Source organism: Bombus bifarius, unplaced genomic scaffold (genome assembly GCF_011952205.1).
Source record: "Bombus bifarius isolate JDL3187 unplaced genomic scaffold, Bbif_JDL3187 scf7180000007978, whole genome shotgun sequence".
Lineage (NCBI taxonomy): Eukaryota > Metazoa > Arthropoda > Insecta > Hymenoptera > Apidae > Bombus > Bombus bifarius.
The window spans coordinates 1,545,704-1,563,768 of NW_022884363.1; the positions used below are offsets into that span (position 1 = coordinate 1,545,704).

General features: G+C 37.8%; 1 protein-coding gene across 6 annotated transcripts in view; it reads right to left on the reverse strand.

The window, feature by feature from the left end:
• Window positions 1-18,065, reverse strand: part of LOC117204395 (discoidin domain-containing receptor 2-like) — a 221,228-nt gene continuing 203,163 nt past the window's right edge. For 4 of the 6 annotated variants that reach the window (XM_033441744.1, XM_033441742.1, XM_033441741.1 and 1 more), the window contains exons 17-20: window positions 16,996-17,088; window positions 13,086-13,227; window positions 7,433-7,582; window positions 6,825-6,986 (exon numbers count right to left, since the gene is read on the reverse strand). In XM_033441744.1, coding sequence (XP_033297635.1) covers window positions 6,825-6,986; window positions 7,433-7,582; window positions 13,086-13,227; window positions 16,996-17,088 — 547 coding nt within the window. Of the gene's footprint in view, window positions 6,987-7,432; window positions 7,583-13,085; window positions 13,228-16,995; window positions 17,089-18,065 lie in introns of all 6 variants that reach the window. The other 2 variants (XM_033441746.1, XM_033441747.1) reach the window with 1 other exon arrangement.

An 18,065-nucleotide genomic window follows, 5' to 3' on the forward strand; every position in this document is an offset into this window, starting at 1 on the left:
GATAAAAGTCAAAGCGCTGAGTATTTATTGAAAACGAATCGCTATGTACAAACGTATTAAATACACGTGTGTGACATTTATACAGGGAAAAGTGGAAGGGATTTCGAGTGTTAAACCACGCACAATAGTCAATACGCCCACTGATAAACGATAGATAACTGGCCCTACAACGTACGGCCGTGAGCAGCCAACGCTTATTTGCAACCCATTCACCCGTTTATATTTGCACGTGGAGATTGGTAGACGTGCTCGTGTTCCGCGAATCCACGAATTTCGCGACGTTTATTTGTCTAAACGAGACGCGCTACCATTTCTCCGCCTTCATCGCTGAATTTCGATCGATAGCGGTAAACCAGAGAAATTGCACCGTTTTTTCCTGAAATTTTTAACCAGCATTTCCAAATGGAGAAGTTTACGATTAACTACATTGCCATACAGACATTTTATTACGTGCCATTTTGTTTGTCTGATAGCTAACTATTCTGTTGCGGTAAATATTTTTCAATTAGTTCCAATTGTTGCTATTTGTCAGTCAGTTATAATTGCTTTCGATTTGTATATATTAAGTTGGTCGGAAAGTTCTACTATGTTTAATTATTATCATTATTATTATTTTGATAGAATAGAAGTCGATTGTTCTAATTAAAATTTCTATTAATTATTCTTGGATATTAATAATATTCATTATTATTTACGATAGTCATCTAAATGTTTGGCAATTTATTCCGTCGCTGTTGAATATTTCATTGTCATTATTAAAATAATCTTTCAGTGTTTCTATAGACTGATCCTGAATATTCGACACCTTTCCATCACAAAGTTTTACGAAGATCGATCAATCGATCCAAAAAGCTTGTGAAATCTCCACTACGAAATTTCGTATCTGATACTAATACGAAACATATCGACTAAGATACACTTTGTTATAAAATAACTTATACATCAAATTTCCAATTGCAACTAATTTCTCCAGTAATATTTAATACGTATTTTGAAAAATAAATAAATATATTATTTTCCCGCATTGAGCGTTTTTTAATCAGGTTTTACGTTTCATTTTCATTGTACCAAATTGTTGTAACCATATAAAGGTACTACTATACGACGATATGATTTGACATACTTAGATCTAATTAATCACTAGGTAAATGATTCAATAAATATAATGGCGCAAATACTTTTTGTAGCCACGATACATTCGTGAAAAGCCGCAAACAAGGTCTTGAATGCAGTAGTAAAATCTGGCTGCAGAACTTTCCAAACAACCTAATACATAAAACAAAATATATGTATTTCGTCAGCACGCATATCGTGTTAAGAAGATGAAACTCACCAAACTGTTTCACAAATAAAGTCCACCTCTTTGAATCTTGAAGGAACAGAGAAGGAAAAGAGAAAAAATATTTTTATATAATGTTTCTCGCTATTTATCAAAACTCGCAATTTATGAGACACGTTGAGGAGATATTGATTCGATGTTGCGTCTCTATCAGAATTGGAAAAACGAAAATTCACGCGCGGCCGATAGAAAGGGAGAAAAAGCGCGATCGTGTTTCATAACGAAGGTAGCGGATATTAAATTCTATCGGCAAACGTGGAATTCCCGTGTACGCGGCACTTCCGTGTTCCGACTTTTGTTTGCGACTCGCGGACCAACAACGAAAACCGAGCGCTTCTATTGCGTAAATACACGCGAAAAACAAAGCTCGTTTGCAAAGGAGAGACGGGGCCTGATTTCGAACAGTGAGAGTAACCGTTTCTATTGAGAAACGTATGAGGATCTTCCACGAAAAATAAAAATTTTCCATTTGTTTTTCATCATAAAATTGGACTCTACTTGTGTAAATTCCATTCCTCGGGAATTTCAGGTAACGTCTAATTAATTGAACTCCTGCTCAGCAAGCTTTATTATCTAAACGAGACATCGTAGGTAGTGAGGAAAATCATTGAATTTTCATTATACGAATCGTTCAGACAAATGGACTTTCATCGTAAAACAAAAAGCTAGATGAAAATTCATTTCCCATTTTTTCAACTATATTCAACACGGAATATTTTGCTGAATTTATAATGTAAATTTTTAATCCAAATGATTATTTTCTTTATCTCCATAGATTTTATGAGGACAAGGCTGTCTAAAGTATAAATATAATTATGAGCTTATTAATATAACTTATATTAAATTGTATGTATATTTTTAATTTTTTGGATCTTTTGGAACAGACATTAATTTCGAGTTCTTGGCCCATGGTTTATTTCTTTCAGTGCCTATGAAAAATCCAAATATTTTGCGATATTGTTACGGGTGTTCGAATGAATCCTGGATCTTCCATGATGCAGCAACAAACGGAACTTCATAATAAAATAGTACAGCAAAATAGTACACTTCCAGAGTGCACTAATAATTTTTACCGCGCGCCGCGTTATGTCTCGGTTGAAATAAAAACGGAGGCGATAAACTATATGGCCGAGGCTGGCACGCGAATGGTCGAGTCCCACATTTTATGCTCGAAGGAGTCGAACATAGCGACGATGAAACGTTAAAACCGGCCTGTGGTCCCGGCCCCGTCGCTTTTGAAATATAAGAACGCACCGCGAGAACAATTAATGGAACGATTTCGGTGTCTCCTTTTCTTCTATTTTTTTTTTCTTTTTATCAATGGAATACTGGTCGTGCCATATTTGCGTATCCGAGATTTTGTTATTACAAACTGTACAAAGTATCTCCTTCCTATGTCGTACGATATCATATCGCTACAATGGAAACGATTAATTCAATGAATTCTCTTCGTCGCTTAATCTTCAACGATTTTTTCGATATATATATATATATTTATATTTATATTTATTTATAGGTGTATCTCTCTCTGTGTAATACTCTCGACCATTCTCTCACACTTTCGCTCTTTCAGCCTTTTTTTTCATACGACAGAAATTCTTCCTACAAACAGAAACGATTAAACTAATAGTATCACAAAGAGATATGTAGGATTTCGAAATATTAATAAAGTAATGAAAATTCTTCTCGTTACCGTGTCACGTTACTTCCGTTCGATTCAGAATTCGAACATTTTCAAGCTGATATGCATTTCTTCCTGTTCCCCGGACAGAATAAACGTTATCTCGTCGAAACGGACGATATGTCAATGATACGTGATATTCAATCCTTAATTAATAATATTCACTCTATCGGATAATCGATAATTTCAATTTTGATAATTAATCGCGCGAAAGGAGTCCGGTTTTTCTCTGCTCTATTGATTGAACGCAAATCGAATAGGAAGCGTCATAAATTCAAATAAATTCGAATAAACGAGGAATTAACGATGAAAGAAGATCGGGCTGAAATGAAGAAGATAATGGCCGCGTTGGTAATTGAAGAAAAAAGAGAAGAAACTGTTGAAATTCACTCGATCTCTAATTCTATCCTTTTTTTTCTTCGTTCTATTTTTTCCAAACATACGTGCGACCGGGCGAAAAATTCTTATAATCTTTGTTCTTTCAATTTGTAGGAAGTTTTCACTGTGCGCACGTGTCGCCTATATCGTTCGTTCGATCGCACAGAAGACGATCCACAAAGTCGAATTAAAATTTCCCACTGATAATAATTCGTTAAGCTCATCAAAGTGGATATGTACATCGATTCCTTTTAGCCACGCGACTCTCTCGTGTTCTGTACGATCGATCGCGATTTCCTTCTCCTTTTCATTTCTTCACGCTTTTTCGTCCCTTTATTGTTACTCAATTATTTTTTCCTTCAGATCGTAACGCTATTCTCGATCAGACGTTTCAACGAATTGAACGCAAATTTCGATCGTTTCTCGTCGTGTCGAAGGGAAAGGATTCGTACGAGATTTCGCATACAGGTTCCCCTAATACAATGGCAGTATTTACTTAGTGTCGTCGACCTTAATTTTAGATTATATTATAAAGTACCAACGTCGTGTCATAGACAATATCATAGACTTTTTCATATTCAAAATGAAACCACTCTCGCTTAATTTCAGGCAGCGACGGTCGTGTAGCTCTATAGAAAGACCATTTATCGATATTTGTCGTAACCTTTCTGTTTGAATAAACGTTTGAAGAACCTGCGCAGCGTAAAATATAACAATTATTGTGTATTATTCTTCGTATATATCGCGCTTCTTTTGCATATGGAAAGATAACAAATAATAGTGCTGGATCGACGGTCTCTTTATCGAACCACTTTCAGTCGCGTGCACATTTATCACTTACATTTCCTACGGCGATTTATATTTTACAGACCACCAGAGTGACTGTTTTTAGCTGAGTAACGTTATAAATTTTCAGAACAACGCGTCGATTTATCGTGCGATCTAGCGTCCCTTGTACGCCATCATTCTCCACCATTCATCCTCGTTTCTTTATTATTATCCTACTCTCTTTATTACCGTCTGCTATGTATTCTGTCCTACGAATTCGTTCTAACAATTATAAATTTCTCATTGTTCCGCATTGAACACGATTCATGTACCCGATAAACATTTACTCGTTACAAATACCTATATTTTCATAATACGTTTTTCTTCGTAAAAATCTTTGCTTGTTAAAAAAAAGCAAAGCAAAGAAAAGTCATAACAACAATAATTTCCCTTCCTTATATCATTTCACGAGTCGTTCCATTTCTATTAAAGATAAATTAAGCATCTACATCTGCAACAACAATAGTCGATCAAACACACTACAAGGATCTTCGCAAATTAATTTTCTTAAGCGTGACACAAAATATGCCGTGTATTCAACACGTGATAGACAATGGAAGAAAAAAGAAGCGAGAAGTCACGTGATTGGCAACAAAACGCAAAATCGATGAACGATTATTCGTGCGAACTATTCTGTACCCTCGATCACGGGGCAAAAATTCGCTGTAAAAGACGAGCAAAAGTATATCCACCGGGTAAATGGACCGTGTCTATTCCTTCCTATAAACGTAACTTCAGGTCACGCGAGCTTCTCTCTCTCTCTCTCTCTCTCACTCTCTCTCATACACACCCTTATTCACCCCATATACGTTCCCTGGTCTGTAGAACGACGACATATTCGACTCGTGGTATCGCTAGTTTCGGTCCTCGGGACATCGAGCAAGCGTCGCGAATCGATAGGTCGAACGATGGCGGGAAACGACGCCGCGCGACCGCCGAGGGGAATGCAAGCTGCTTGAAAACGACGCTCACTAATAAATTTTACGCTATCGATTAAACCCTTTAACATCTCTTTACACGCTATATTTATTTTCATTTATATATTATATATATATATGAACTTTTTTTTGTTTCTTTATACTTGCAACCTCTAGTGGTATTGTCAAACATTTATGCACTTCGGCTAAGCGCATCTTAAGCTTATTAGTAGTTTCAGGGAACTTAAACGTAAGCCAGCGGCTCAAGGAATTCCTTTTACCCCGTTCTTTACATCGTTCAGCCTCTCTCCTCTTAGACGAATCCAACCAGGGACTAATATATGTACTTAGATTATCTCTGCGTGTATTTAGTATCGTCTGCCATCGAACACGATCGATAATTTTATGGCCTGGAGCTGCCCACAAAAATTCTCTAGAAAAATTCACGCGTAATCCCCGGCTCCTCTTTCGTCGGTGACGTTAAATGAAATCTTATGAAAGAAGGATCGCGTGTACATTCAACCGTGTTTTCTCTTCTGTCGTTTTTTACCCTGGCTTCCACCAGGTTCGTGTTTAAATACGGTTAACGAACTAGGAACAGGTTTTCTAGTGTCGTCTATAGTGTTGGGATTCGTCTTCGATTTATGTTATACGATACACGATATGGTAGAATATCGTTCGATTATTGTATCCTCGGTTATTTAATACGATAAGAATTGTTACGGCGAAGACAGTAAGAAGCTATTGCTGATTTATCAAAATCGACGACCCGCTGTTCAACGTTTCGGAGTTTGAGCGACCCTTTTATTCCTTTTTGTAACTTCTAGACACGAAATGGTTACGGGGAGCGTTCGAGAGGGTAGAAATCGTGTTTCTCGGCCAGATAGAAACACATACGGGCAAGAGGCACGTGGAAGAGTTTCCGGAAATGATTCGCCACGGTGGAAACGTTTGTTGTATCTTCGCGATTTTCCAAAGTCCGAGCCACGTGTATTCTGAACGTGACATGAGTGCCGTTGCGGCGGGTGTCATAAGCTTGTTTGCTGACAGTATCAATTTCAGAACGGCGTGTGTGCGATTTATTGAACGTGCTTTCCGCCCACTGGCCCGCGCTAGAAACGTTCCATTTCGTATCGGATGTCGCGGCTGGAGATCCATCCTCCAGATGATTTCACGCAGGTGAGTATATTCGTTTATTGTGCTTTACGTAGTTATATGCATAATTATAGTCTCATATTCCTTCACCAAATAAAATTGACAAAAATATAGAAATATTTTTTCTTAAATTATAACGATTTTCTTATAATAAAAGTTAGACCATTCCGTAAATATTAATGACAGAACATGTTGATAACGAATCGATATTTTAAAGGTGGTCAAGTAGTATGAATCAAGCTTTCACTATGTGTAATCGTACAGTCTTTAAATTCGTTTGAATAATTAGTAAAAAAAAAAAAAAAAAAAAAAAATGAAGAATTGATCACGAATCACATGATCACCATCAGACATTTACCTTTGTTCCTGACGATTCGCCGTTTCGAACTAGATGGATTTTGACCTTGGTGTACTAACTTGGTCTGACTTGGTGTATCTTGGTCGTCGAAGGACAGTTCCACCAGTTTCCGTTCAGCTCGCCGATCATAGAAAGCCGGATAAGATTCCAGCCTTCTAGTTCTCTGTATCAGGTGTCGTTCGAGTCGACGTGCTTGTAACCGAGATTTTTCCGCTGGAGGAACATGTGGATTTCCCGGAAGTTCGGTCTGTCCACGTCGTTCCTATGCCAGCACTCGCGCATCAGCTCGTAGATGTCCTTGGGACAATTCTTTGGTAATGGTAGAATAATCTGCGAAAAATATTGTTCGTCCAATCGAATCTATTGTCAAGCAAAAGAATATTTCGAGATCTAGATTAATCTCATTTCAAATTTACTTAGATTAGTAATTAAATAGCTAAAAATTAGTAATTGCAAGTTAAATAATTAAATTATTTACTTTGACTTAAGATTACTTTGATTACCTTTCATTACTTCTTTAATTAGTTCTTACTTTAATTACTTCTTTAATTAATAGTTAAAATGTTATTGTTTGGAAATTGAGGTTTGTGGTACACCATACCCATAAATTTCAATTTTTTAAACAGAAATAATTGTTCAGAGGAGGAAAGTTAATCGAGAGGTTGAGAACAAATGACGATAAAAGATTTAGAGGGCATTTAGATCGAAGATACTCGCTAGATTCATTAGTTTGCGTATGTTAACATAACGCGAGGAAAACATCGAAAGGTACTTACCCTTCTATCGTCCTCTTGGTAAAAATAAGTCGCATTCTCGACGATGCGATGATCAGATAGCTCCTCGAACGGTTGTTCCCTCGCGAAGGTTAAGATTTCCCAAAGTGTCACTGCGAAAGACCAAACGTCGCTCTTCGACGTATGTCTTCCCTGAATTCATTCAAAATTACATAATCATAATCACATATAGGTAATCCAAAAAAATAGAATCAATCTCCATAGTGATTAAAATAGGGGATTATAAATTTTAAATCATTCTAAATTCGCTCAAAGGATTATCGTTTTTTTTTTACACGATAATCGAATGTGTTTCCAAACAATGTATCGAAAATTGGGATATATTTTATCCTATTACACGAACAGTTTCGCTCTAAACAATGACGTAACGATGGTGACCAAAAAAAAAAGAAAAATGAAATCCGATTTTCGAAAAACAAAATTGAACAAAGATTGATTTCGTTTTTAACTGACTGTAATCCATTGAGGGAACTGAAAAAAATATATTGTAACGTAACATGGGAGATTTTCTCGACAGGCTCGTCCTGTAAATGCCATTCGAAGTAGAAATCTATTTACGGGGTGGTAAGCACGGCAGGTGGTATCGCTGCTTGACGAGAAATTACTCCAACTTGAGTGCTTTAGTTACGTAATTTCATGGTACTACTCTGTCTTATCCTACGTTGTAGTGTGCCACGAACAAGTTTACGGAACACGCATGTACCAGAAACCTGTGACTCTTAAGCCGACGTGCGTGCACGTTGCAAGTTATGATAAATTCAACGTGATCGTTAAAGCAATCGTTACGCCAATTAATTCAACGCCGTAATTAGCCATTACGGCAAAGTAATTAAGAGTTTAAATGAAAATCGAATTGTCCGACAAATCAACAAGAGCTTAATTTTTCATCGAAGCTTCGTTATCTCGACGGCTTGCATACAATAAAATCTGTCGGTGAATATTTTTATCGGGATAATATTATTATCCCGATTTTATTATTATTAACCCGATTATATTTATCAATAAGTATACGACGAACAAGAGAGGAATACAGTACTAACATCTTTATACTTCAAGTTGCATAGGCGAAACATACTGTAATAATCTATTTACTGCAGAAACTGTAAACATATTTATTTTCAATGAAACTGACGTTAATTTTAGAACTTTCTTATAGCATTATATCTTCCTTATGAAAGAATAATAGATAACCATATAATAAATTAAAGAATAACAAAGAATAATAAAATAACAATAATATATTAATAGACTGCACGTGTTTATGGAGATTTATATCTTTATGAACTCAAGAAATGGAACACACAGAAATAGTATCATTTCTATAAACAGAACATTTACACATTTACACATAAACAGAATAGAACATTTTCTATAAACGTCGAAACATTCGCAGTCAAACCACTAATAATTGATAACAAAAGATATTTCCATACAATCCAAAAGAATATTCTTTTTACACTGAAAGGTTAAAGAGAGTCATTGTTTAACCGCGATAGTGTTTGCTCTAAAAGGTATTATCCTCTCTGGGTTAACCTATTCTTTTTACTCGAAACGCTAGACTCTTAGCGAATGGAGGAGCGTTTCCCCTGCACCGCCACGCATTAACTTTAATGTCGCCAGTTCGAGAGAGAGTCGAGGTTGAATGTCGTAAAGTTTACGGGAGCCAATCGCGGGACATTAGTTCGCGCTGGCGTTCAACTTAATAAAGTCGAACGTTAAATCATTAAATCGACGCTAATTCCGTATAATTCTTGGGGAGATATTTGGCACGCACGCGAGCGCGCATTGCCACGGAACCATGGCCATGGGCTCGTTTCATTAACACGGGTACAATGGCGCAGGATGGATAAACGATGGCAATAATGAAACATTAACGACGCAGTCAATTCGAAATGACTACGTGAACGAGCGGCAAAATACTATATCGCCCGCTCGTTTCCCATTTAGTCGAATTACCATTTAGCTATCAATTTGCTTCTGCACGGATTTCATTCATACGCGATTTCCGATGCTAATGGGTCCGCGATGATGGGTCGATCGAAGCTTCGATCTCAGCCACTTCCACGAATAGAATCTACAAGATGAATGTCCTTACTATCAGAATTATTGGAATTTTGGCTTGCAGATAGGTTTTCGTCCGTAAATTACATTTACTAGTATTAGATTGATAGTTCCGTCACCAGTATTGTTCGTGTATTTGGAATTTTAATTATTACAGGTTTTCAACTTATTGGAATATATTCCATAAATTACTGGTAGTTGAAATATACATTTTAGTCGTCAAGGTAACGGGAGGAACCAGGGAAAGTTCTATCAAAATTAACTTGTGATTTGTAATTATCGTTCGAAATAGAAATTTAAATACATCGTTTACAGTGCTTCAAAGTACAAGATATGCGAATTTATCCTTCATAAAATACAATTCGTTAGATTTGCAAGTAAACATTTATCTATTTATATCGTTGCCACTATATATTTAAATAGGATTGTTTAATTAACAATGAATAAATACTATTTCTCAAAAATTACGCAATTAAACCTTACAGTACTAATGAATAAATTCTTAAAATGGTTAAAATGATATCTCATCATGCAAAAATAACGTAACACGCTAAAAACAAGAAAAAGATCAAGGCGTATTAAGTTTAACGTTACCCGCTATCATTTAATTAAAGCACGGAGGCTTGTCATTATAGAGAAACTAACATTAGCAGTTACAGCTGCGATGCATCCAATTAACACGAAACTCGCGTCTCCCCAAATATTCCTGATCCCAATTACCTCTGTAAGACAGAGAGCGAGCGGCTCATCGTGTGTCTGATCACGAACGTGCTTATTCCACTTGTCGCTCCAACACGAGTCTTTGCTTCTGCCTTTGCGAAACGCCCAAAAACTGCCACCAGAAGAATCACGCACCCCTAGTCACTTGAGAACGATACGAATTTTCAGAGATTCTCCAAGGGTAAACATCGACATCCTCCCCTTTTCGACCCCTCCATCAATCCAACAAACGATCACGAAATCGTTCAGAATTTTGACGGGGAACCGACGAATGAAACGAACGTGTTCCAATCGTTGGTTAAGCAGGAAATACATATTCGTTGGACATCGAAAACGAATTGGTGAAACGCGTTTTCTGGCCAGGACTTTTACGACGGTTTCACGATGACACGAGGCCCGGGAAAACAGCGAATAAGCCCGATTCGTTAATGCCACGCGACCGCAGACAGCTCTATCGGGCTGATGCTTCGCGGTTTCGCGGATCGACAGTTCGATATCGACGGCTACAAACGAGAAATTAAAAACAGGATACACGAGAATAAAATACGTCGGGCTTGGGCGAAAGCGCGAACGCTACCGTTCGTTACACTGATATACTGGCATACCGTTCGCTGCCAATAAATTCACCGTAACCGCGCGTCGCTACGCGGAATAACGTATTTTCGCGACTTCATTCCCAGCGTGCCTGTCCATGAATGCTAACCGGCTTGTATTACTTTTGAACAACGGTCGTTCGATAGTATGACGAATAAATTAAGAGAAAAACGTATACGGCCTCGCGTTCGAACGAAATTGTCACGTTTCTTTCATGAACTCAGATGTTTGGATATCAAACATTGACTTAATTTTACAAAATGTTCTCATTTATAAAACAGATAAAAGTCCTTGAGAAAAGCCTTTTATTGAAAGAAATCGAAAGACAAATTTCTTCGATTAGAATTGATGACGCATACGTATGGGACATTGGGTACATAGATATGAAATATCTGTGACGTACACGTTTGTAACATCTTAAAATCATAAAACATTTAAAAATTATTTTCGTTTTTCTATTGTTTTGTTCAGAAAGCTGTAGTCTATTATATTTTATATCTATTACACTCTCAAGTAGATGATTGTATTATAATGCGCCAGTAAGTGGTAATTTTCTTTAAGCAGCAATACTTTATCTCTCGAAAATGTAACATACAAAAACGACTTTCGGATTATTTTTCTTTGTAAAGCTTATTCTTCGATTAAAGATTTCTTTTTCAATAGAATATTCTTATCACATCTTGAATGTGATATTTATCATGGACAGCCTAATAGTTGTTCATCCTCTGGTTAAAAACGTGGAGTAAAAAGAAACATCGGTATAGTAGTTGGAAAAAATGCGCAGGCCGTTATTACGCTGCGCATCAAAAATTAAGTCAAAAAGCTCGACCACCGCAAACTAGACGTTGATGTTTACCCTGCTTCTTTTATCGAGCGTGCTAACCGCAAACTGTGCACCGCGGCGGTTTGGGTACGCTTCAAAAATATCACGCATACTTTCAACGTTAGGAAACTTTTCCCTTTATGTCAGGGTACAAATATTTGTTATTGCTTACAATATAAGCACAGAGGAAAGAATGGGAACCCAGACAAAAAGAGATATAGTAATAAATATAACAAAGATCTTCATTTTCGCGTATGACGATACATCGGCTTTTTAATTCTTTAATTTTTTAATTTCCCTAAATATTTCCTAGTCGATACTTCGAATTTCTCATACCAACGAATATTCGATGAAATTATACTGTTAAACAATAAAACTATCAAAGTACCATTAAAATGCGAACGTTCTAGGTTATTAGCTCCGTAATGTGACCTAATCTAGCAGCTCCCGAACCCGCTTCGACTGCTTGAATCCACTTCGAGTTCCTCCGATCCGCATGGATCAGGCTGGATAGGTTTCTGAACAAGAAGGAGGGTTAAAACAGATCCCGCTGGATCGAGGCAGATTCGAAGTCGAAATGGGTCGAAGCACGTACAGAAGCCGCCATTAAACGGTAATCACTGTTGTTTCAACACGCCGCAACGGGGATCGTACGAATCTTTAAGGCAAATATTAGCGCAACAAAAATAGCCACAAAAAAAAAAAAACAGAAAAAATAAAAGAATGGAGAAAAAAATTGGAACTTTCATCGGCCGAAGCATGGAACGTGCGAGGCTTTGATTTCAACGCAGGGAAGAGAGCGAAAACAACCGGGAGAGGGTATTCGCGAAAGCCAAACCGAGTTTCATCGCGCGGATGCGTAGCTATAGTCCATTTAAATATCACTGACCGAGGCGGCACGAAATAAAACCACTCGATCGCGTTCGCTTTATTTTTTCCTCCATGCTTCGGCGACAAAAATCGTTTACAATTTGCTGTGTGGCGTCTGTCACGATCAAACTTGATTCGTTTTCCCTCTCGTAACCGTGAGCTATTGAAAGCATTTTCGGAATTACGGAATTATACAGAGAAGGATACATAGAGAACCCACGATTTATTGCGTCGATATTTGATTTAGGAAGCAACCGGAAAAAAGTAGCGAAGGATAAATCGACTTAATTAGAACGTACTGCAACTGTCCACCGTTGAGTCAATTGATCAAATACATTGACAAACATCGTATCAACTGTCTGTCACACGTAGTGCTGTCAGATAGACTAACACAATTATTCTCGAACATAAATAAATCTCTAACTTTGAAAATGAAACAGAAAAAACCTGATCCGTCAATCTGACCAATCAAAGTACAAAACTATGGGTGAGTACGTTTGCTACAAATCCAATACTCGGACCAACCATTTCCCTATGATGCGGATTAACTGGTAATTAACGACTTACCATTAGCATAGATTCCCAGGCCATCCATCGAATCGGTAGAAGTGGTCGCCCTTCGACCCGGAAGTAGTCGGCTGCGTAGGCGTTTCTTCCGGAACCTAGGTCAGATACTTTCACCGTGTAACCACGACTCACCAAACAATTTCTGTAACACACCAATAAACCGATCCATCGTATATTCCACTTTCTTTCCAGTTTCTAGTTCGCCATTTTTTTCTATTACAACAGCTGGCACGCTAGTGGCTACGGCCGCTGATGGTTTTCAGCTGACCCACATTAGTGGTGCTAACTTTTTCAATATTCAGGATTTTAAATATTCGCTGGGCGAAAAAGTGGCCCGTTTTATTTCCCAGCTACTCGTTCTTTTGCTTTCTCAATCGACCATAGCGTTCCTCTAGACTTCCTATTCGAGCCAACGCTCTTTATCTGCGACAAAACCACCCCGCTACGTGAAAATACAGTAGACTTCAAGAGATAATCCGTCTTCGAGGCCGAGTGGATTATTCCAGTCTCTCCTATCCCGATACTCGAACACGTACACGAATGTATTGCTGTGAATCGCGCTTCGAAGATTGTTTACGATCTCGGGGCTGGATCAACGCGATCCAAAAGAAGAATATGGTTTTCGCACGATCCATATGTGTTTGACCAGTGACTTGATCCATCTCGACAGAGAAAGTGGAAGTTTATATTTTGGGTGTAATTTTTCTCTTGTATGAGTTTACGTTTCGAGAACATATTTGAATAACAATTGTAGAACTTTTTGAAAAAAGAGTCTATAGATCCATAGTCAATATATCTACGTATAGATATCATGTGTACTTTTCTAGTCAAATATTCCGGTCTATTTTTGTAAGTATGAAAAGAACGAAGTTCTTTGGGAGCCATTATAATTATCAACTGAAACATAGCTAGTATTGGAACGCTAAAATTAAAGCTTCCAGTGAAATTTATATAATTCATCGTTTTGTCTCATGGAGGACCTTTTTTTAGGAAGCATTTGACGTTCGTTCAATTATTTAAACATTGCTACTTTCTTCTCCATACGTTGTGTCATTCCCGACAAAATAATTTATCCAAGTAAGCTAGACATAAAATCACTAAATATTTCTGATACCAGCCAGGTACACGAAATACAAACCGCTATGTAAATAAACCAAAAGCACGGGTAGCTTCTGGCAACCATTAAATTTAACAAGAAACCACTAATGAGAATGTTTTCCCTTGTGACACGCACTGAATCAACGATGTGAACGGAACTTTGTACCATGTGTCATTATCCACTAATTACGGACCATAATTCATTGTTATCCGCTTAACAATTCCTTCCGATTCAACATACCTCCCTTCACCGATGACAGTCACTCATCGTTCTACTCTATTCGTTTCTTTCTTATATATCTTCCTTTTTTTATTTTACTAATTACTTAAGGGCTAATTAGCGTTTCCGATAACAGGAAAGGGAGAAAGGGGGGTTAAAGCGAGTGGAAAGCTGGAATGATAACTTGAGGCTCGAGGTAAAACCATTTTCATCGGAACGAAAATTCAAGGTAATCTTTCGAGTCGGTCTGTCGCGCGTTCTTAAGCCTCGGCTGAGCGACGATGCACTCTAGAGGATCGTTTTCAAGAGGGACGTCGCTTTTAAACAGCTCGCTTCTACCGGAAGCGTGATTCTGTCGAACGCGACGATCGTTCAAAGTTTCACGCCGATTTCTACACGGAACTGGCCGCTTACCGCGACGAATCGAGCACAGAAGAGGTTTAGTAGCAGCTACTGAGGCGGCATTCAGTTCGCTTGTAACACGGAATAGCCGCAATCCTCGAGCTTTCACCGCATTCCCAAGGATATCTTTTCACGCCATGGTTTAACACCGTAACGACCGTTTCAGCGTTTCGCTACAAGCTTTCTAATTAATCTTTTCATACTACAATGATTATTTGACGAAATATTCTTCATTTTTAATCGAGTCGCAACGTGGAGTCACATCAGGGAGGTTGATTTTCGATTAATCGCAAACGACCTGTGCTATCAATATTAATTTCTTCACAAACGAATTTATTTGAGGTAATTAATTTTTGCTTTTATTGAGGAACATAATGAACGCATATGTTACTATCGAGCGTTAAGATTAATTATTGGTGAAAGGTTTTTGTACACCGTGAAATATTTATTTACGACGATTTTCTCTCTCGTATATCTTCTGGAATAATTGTTTAATTTGGAATCAAAGAGAAACTGAATGTACGTACACATATGGGTATGCCACAGAAGAGTAATAAGCGTCATTTTGTAAGCAGAATTAAAAGAAAATTTTAAACACGTTGCAGCGTATCGTTTATATCAAAGCAAACGTTGACCATTTAGTGAATCGTTTAATGAACACGAGACTTTATTTTAGTAAAAAATTCTAACGAGAGCGCAAAGAATTAACAAAATACAGAAAAATATATTTTTTCTGTATATGATTTTTTTCATTAGTTAGTCGCTTACCCAGTGTGTTCTCGCTGCTCAGAACTCGTTTCTATAAATCAACTGGCAATTAATTTCATCCGCCACAGGCCGCGCGCGCGTTTCGCGTTTATGCGACGGCCGCGCCGCGGGCCATTGTAATTAAAGTTTATGATTAGAGTTAATAATTCGAACACGTGACCCAGCCATCCTCCGGTCCACTCGTTCCCTTTTAACGGTTCTGCCACGCAGAATGTCCCATAGATCTGCCAGCACAACTGGAACCAGGTAATTTCCACATCGACGAAGCTTGAGAACCTTGGTTAGGAATTGGCGACGTTGTAACCAGGGAATTTAGTCCTTATAATGCGACTCGGAAGTAGCGACGTAATGCTGCCAACGCTTCGGCAGCGTTGAAAGAAAATTGGATATGTTTATTAACGTTAATTAAAGTATATGGTAATTATCCAATTTGTTATAGTCTATAAGACTATTCGTTGTAACTTATACAATAAAGATTCTTCTTTTGGTAGAATACATGTTCATCTTGAATCTTCGTTCATGATAAAAATTGTTTTTTTTTAAATAACGATGCAGTTGTTGCTCTATATTGGTTGTTGGAAGGCTATTTTTATTCGTGTAGAAGAGTTCTTTTATACTGCGGCAAAATTTCTAAGGAAATCATCGCTAATCACTGTATTTCGTAACATATCATCACAATATACGTTTCTATGATTTGGCCTCTTCTATAGTATTCTGGTATCTAATCGTAAGACACACGACTCTTAGGTGAAGATCTCATTAACAAGTCCACACTTCAATTTTTGCCTGACTTTGCAAGAAAAATGTAACAGTTCAATGGAGTATACCGTAAAATAAGACGTTACTATTTCCGTTCTCGACGCTTTTATTCCTAAGAACTTTATCATTTCTGGGTATTTAGTTTCATCGATGACTTTTCTAATAGATTCTTAGATAAAACGTTTCCTCTTCTATTCCTTCCCCTCCCTATATTTTCCTAACGTTACATTACCATACAGATATTAATGGATTTAAAATTCATTTACTCGAAAATAATTAAAATAGAAACCTACAAAAGCAATTACACTTAGTGGAAGCTCATTAACCAGCACAACAATATAAGTGTCCCGAACGCCCAGTGCATTAACAGTTACACGCTACATTTCCCATCGATCGTTATACCATTCCCCGAAACATGTGACAAAACTGTAGCGACAATTTTGCTAGAAATACCAAAGCAGAGAAGTTACAGTTCGAACAGCATGCGCGATCGACCGGATGCCCAAACAAAAGTAACGTTCCGTGGTCGAACGAACCGTCGACGGAGAAAACGCGTTTGCGTTCATGTGGCGAAACAGCAACGTGGCTGTACCATCGAACGTGGGAATGACTGATCGACAAAGTTCGGCTTAAAGTAATCTATGAGAAACTGTCTGTCGTTACCTTGTGGCGAGATCCCGATGCACGAAGTCCATTTCCTCGAGGTGTTTCATGCCGGATGCTATTTGCGTGGCCATGTAAACCAACGTGCCGAAACTGCAACACGAAGAACGAGACGGTTACGTTCAGAAGTTTCGCGGAGTGAAATTCTGCCTTCGTGTACGTGGTAGTCTACACGTTTAAACGTTCGTTCCGTACACAAAAGCGACTCGTTGGTATCGGCTCGCAATACCGCAAATGACGACGCTTTCGAAGCACAGACGAACGCGCGTCCACCATTTGCATTAACGACAAAAGCTGGCCAGATCGACCGCATTCCCTTCTGCATTCGTAGATATAAATTTGGTGCTCTTTTTGTTGGTCTTTCCCCTTTTTAGTGTTATTTCCTATTCAAGGCGAGTATTGTATACGAGTGGAACGTTCTTAACGTTTGCCCCTTTTCTATCCTTCTTTCTTTCTTTCCTATTTGTTTTTCTTTTTTCTCCCCTTTTTAGTTAAAATGTTCTTCTGTCCCATCTTAAAGCTGACAAAACCGAAGTTCTATCATTTTCTCTGTATCGACCTTGTCCTTTTTCATCCAAATTACAATACATACTTGTCATTATTTTGAAACAGCATGTATAATATAACTTTTCCTAAAAGGCGAAAATGGAAAAATACTGAAGATGACGCTTTAATTACAAGAATAGTAATATAGGAAGAGGATAAAATTAGGATTTATACGAAAGAATGTAAGCACACCCAAGAGTTTGGTGGAAGAGGTAAAAGAAATAGAAAAATATAAGAGTAAAAGATGTGTATCTGAGTTAGTTGTTAAATGATACTTGTTCTTTAGTTTCAGTTGTCTTACATTCTACTTTATACCTACCATTTCAACCAAAGATAGTCGAATAAAAATTCTCACAAAACTATCGATCCTTAGTAGCGTCATTATTCTCGGTCATCATAGCGACGAGTTTCTAACCAGCAAGAACGTACAACGACAGAGACGAGTATATGTTTGGTCGTGCAACGTGCGTGAATTCTGTTTTCAGTTCACTTCCTCGCGCGCGCGATTTATTTTCGTTCGTCGT